The sequence below is a fragment of the Orycteropus afer genome, unplaced genomic scaffold (assembly GCF_000298275.1).
Source record: "Orycteropus afer afer isolate SDZICR_OR568_19922 unplaced genomic scaffold, OryAfe1.0 scaffold00327, whole genome shotgun sequence".
Classification (NCBI taxonomy): Eukaryota; Metazoa; Chordata; class Mammalia; order Tubulidentata; family Orycteropodidae; genus Orycteropus; species Orycteropus afer.
This window is the reverse complement of record NW_006921914.1, coordinates 2,893,268-2,897,387: the sequence shown is the minus strand read 5'-3', so window position 1 is coordinate 2,897,387 and position 4,120 is coordinate 2,893,268. Positions and strand designations below refer to the sequence as shown.

General features: G+C 39.6%; 1 protein-coding gene across 1 annotated transcript in view; it reads right to left on the bottom strand.

Moving 5' to 3' along the window:
• Window positions 1–4,120, bottom strand: part of CENPI (centromere protein I) — a 119,237-nt gene that overhangs the window by 75,682 nt on the left and 39,435 nt on the right. Inside the window, exon 6 of the mRNA XM_007952194.1 lies at window positions 3,950–3,996. Coding sequence (XP_007950385.1) covers window positions 3,950–3,996 — 47 coding nt within the window. The remainder of the gene's footprint in view (window positions 1–3,949; window positions 3,997–4,120) is intronic.

Genomic DNA, 4,120 nt, shown 5'->3' with positions numbered 1-4,120 from the left:
TTGTGGTGTTGGCAACAAACACTGGAAGTACCACAGATTTCCAAAAGAACAAACAAATCTATCCTGGAAGAAGTGCAGCTGGAATGGTCCTTGGAAGTGAGAATGACCAGACTTCATCTCACTTACTTTGGTGATGTTGTCAGAAGGGACCATTCCCTGGGGGATATCATGCTTGGTAACGTGGAGGGTCAGTGAAGAAGGGGAAGGTCCTCAATGAGATGGATTGACACAGTGGCTGCAATGATGGGCTCAGGTATACCAAGGATTGTGAGGCTGGCCCAGGACTGGGCAGTGTTTCATTCTGTTGTATGTCACTATGAGTCAGAGCCAACTCAACAGCACCTAACGACAACAATAACAGGGCTGGAGAAAGAGGAGGGAATGGGGAGTGACTGATCATGGGTACAAATTTCCTTAATAGTGATCAAAATGTTCTGGAATTGGATAATGGTGATGGTTACACAACTTTGGACGTATATAAAAAAACAGTGATTTATATACTTGAAAAAGGTGAATTTTATGTTTTGTAAGTTATACAGTGAAACCTGTGAGAGCCAGAATTTGACAGGACTGCCATGTTTTTCCAAGTCACACAAGTTGTCCACCTTTGACAGGATGCATTTTACCACTTTTCTATCATTTTCTATTAATAGAACATATTTGAGCTTTCCTTCTCTGACAGGTTTCTGCCTCACAAAGGTTCCAACTTTCATAGGTTTGAGTGTATTTCAATTTAAAAAATTGAAAAAAAAGAACTGGCTAACACTTACATTTGAAAAAAATTTTAAAGGAACATTAACGTGTTATTACAAATACGGCAGTAAAGCCCCAAAAGAGTTGAAGTGATTATGATGAGTAAAATCAGGGTTAAGGACAGGACACGGTTTTGCTGTTTTTTCATTAAACCATATAGAACAATTTGATTTTTAATGTATAAACTTTTATTACTTTAATAAAATTTAAATTGTTTTAAATGGAGCATACTTATTTATACAATAACTATTTACTATCTATTAATGTGCCAAGTGTCTGGTGGTGTAATGCCTAAGGCATCTGACTGCTAATCAAAAGGGTGGCAGTTCACACCACCAGCCACTCCTCGGAAGGAAGGTTGGGCAATCTACTTCCGTAGAGATAACGCCTCGCAAACCCAAGGAGGGGTCTCTATGAGTCGAATTGACTCCACAGCACTGAGGGTTTGTTTGTTTTTTTTTTTTAACATGCCAAGTTACTCAACTCCATGGCAGTGAGTTTTATTTTTTTTTCATGCCAAGTTACTTTAGCTCATGACTCTTAGTCTCTTTTTCATTAAAATACAATAGCAGTACTTATCTTGCAAAACTGTTATAGGCACTAAGTGAGAGAATGCATGTAAAGCACATAGCATGATGTCTGATACATACTAACAAGCACTCAAATATGAGCTATTTTTATTAGTGATAAAAGGATAAGATGCTTACACATGTAACAAATAAAGTACAATAATCATTATAGGTACCATGATGTGTACAGGGTGCACTGGGCATTCAAAGGAGAGAACGTTAAATAGACCTGAAAGTTAAAGAAAGGAGTTGTAACAGACATAATTCTTGAACTCAGTCTCAGAAGATAAGTAGAAGTTTACCCAGAAGATACACAAAAATATGTTAGACCTCCCTCTGCCTAGGGGATCTGTGTGTTCAAGATCATAGCAGTTACAAACCAGGGTTTGACTCCAAACCGGTTCATTCCAGTTTGATCCCGTGCTGAGAATCTGCATTTCCACTCCAAATAGGCTGAATTAGAATCTAAATTTTAACCAGATCTGTAAGAATCACCTGGGGTTCATCTTAAAATGCAGAATCTGATTCAGCCTATTTGAAGTGGAAATGCAAATTCTCAGCAGGAGATCAAATGGGAATGGGTTTGAAGCCCTGCTTTAAACAGCCTGGAAGTTTGAGAACCACTGGCCCTAGGAATGGGAAGGAAGGGGAGGCGCCAGTGAGTACAGTGAGTGGGATAAGCTGGTGCAGTAGAGACTATAGAACATCTACTATGCCATACCAAGGTACCTATCTCTCGCATAGGCACAATATAACCAGATTTGAAGTTTAGATCAGTAACTTTGGCAGCAGTGTGAAGAGACTGGGAGGACATAACAGCACAGTAGAGACATCAGTTGGGGGTGGTAGCAGTAATCCAAATGAGAATGATGACCCTGGACTAAAGTAGGGGCAGGGGAAATGAAGAGAAAAGGGATTGATTTGAATAATATTTAAGATGCATAACAGGCAAGATTTGGCAGCTGACAGGATATGGAGAGTGTTCTGGTTCTCTAGTGCTGCTCTAACAGCTCAGCTTACAAGTGGATGGCTTGAATAAACAAGGATTTATTCTCTTATAATTTAGGGGGCTAGAAGTCCCAAAGTTCAAAGTGCCAGCTCTAGGGGCTAGGAGAAAGCCCCTCAACCTTGGGCTATAGCTCTGCTTCTTGCTCCTGGCCCAATAAAGCTGGAGGCTTCCCTTAACTCAGGCAGCTGTTGGCTGCTGAGACTGACAAACCCAAGGTCAACAAGTAACATGGCACAGTCCAAGGATTATCAAACAACATGGCAGGCCACTAGTTCAAGTCCATTAATAGTCCCAAAATCGACAGACAACATGGCAGGCCGCCGAGATGAAGATTCAGCCAAATGCCAGATTCAGATGTGCCAAAAAAGCTCAGAGACCTTTCTCAAAGCTGTCTTCTTATATACTGGAAGCAGACCACATCTGTACTCAGCCGTTCCAGTAGCTTCCACCATGGAATTGATTACCAATCTCACCATGGGGAATAACTATACCCAGCCACTCAAAACCAGGCCCAGCCAAACTGATACATAACCTTAACCACCACAGAGGGTGAGGGAGGAAGATGATAGTGCCATGGAAAAGACTAGAAGAGCAAAAAGAGTACCTGAACTAAGATACAATGGGGAGGCATAAGATCAAAAATTAATTTGTGTGATATTTTCAGGAGATGGAAGTGAAAAGATCTGAGAGAGTATGGGAAAGAAGGCGTTAGAATGATTCCTAGGTTTCTAGCTTAGATGATTCACCAAGATAGAGAGATACAAGAAAAGGCATTGGAGTGAGCAAAAAAAAAAAATTAAAAAATTATGAATTCAGTTTGGGATTTGTGAAGTTTGAAGTACCTATGGGATATTCAGGTGAAAGTACATGGGAGCTCAAGAAAGACTGTGCCAAAATCTATAGCATTACAGCACCAGCATACAGGTGATATGAAAAGTTATGGGAATACATCACCTAAGGATATTTACCAAAAAGGGCTAAGAAGAAACCTCATGCTGGAGAAGTGAGAATGTGTGTATGTGCCTATGCTTTTCATTAAATTTGAATGTCTTTATGTAGATCATGCAGGCTTCAGTTAGGCATATGAACTTCTACTTCCTATGGTTTTATACCCAAAGCTTCAGCCTTCTATCAACTGGTAAGTATACAGGAAATAACAATGCAAGCGAGCTGTAGAGACAACAAGTGAGAGCCAGAGAATAGTATATTCAAGTTTCAGTACTCAGAATAGAATGTCTTCAAATGCTTTCCTAGATCACATCCACAAAAAAATGTAAATTCACTTCTGACCACTTCATGACATTAATTGTTCCAGTCATACCAAACAGGCTTCGTAAATAGTTTTTGCTGTTTTGACACTTACATGTCTGCACATACTGCTCCCTCTGCCAAGAGTCCTTCTTTCCCAGTTAAATTCTATTCATTCTTTAAAATTTTTCTCAAGCATCACCACTCCTCCTTGATCCTGACTCTGATTTTCATTTCTTATTTTATTGACTGAGCCCCTAGACAGTAAGTTCTATGAAGATAACAGCTCATTTGAGTTTATATCCTCAAAACCAAACTTGGTACCTAGCACACAATACACTGGGTGGTCCTAAGTCTTTTTAGTACTCACCATCTTGGCCTGAAGATCAAGCAGTTTTCTCACACGAAACGGTTTGACTAGAGAAGGTAAAGAAAAGTATACCATGCATTTGGTTCAGAATAAAAATAAGCTGGTTATAGCTAACTACCATGTACTTCATTTAGGTTTTTCTTACAACAAATCAATATAAATGCCCTGTTC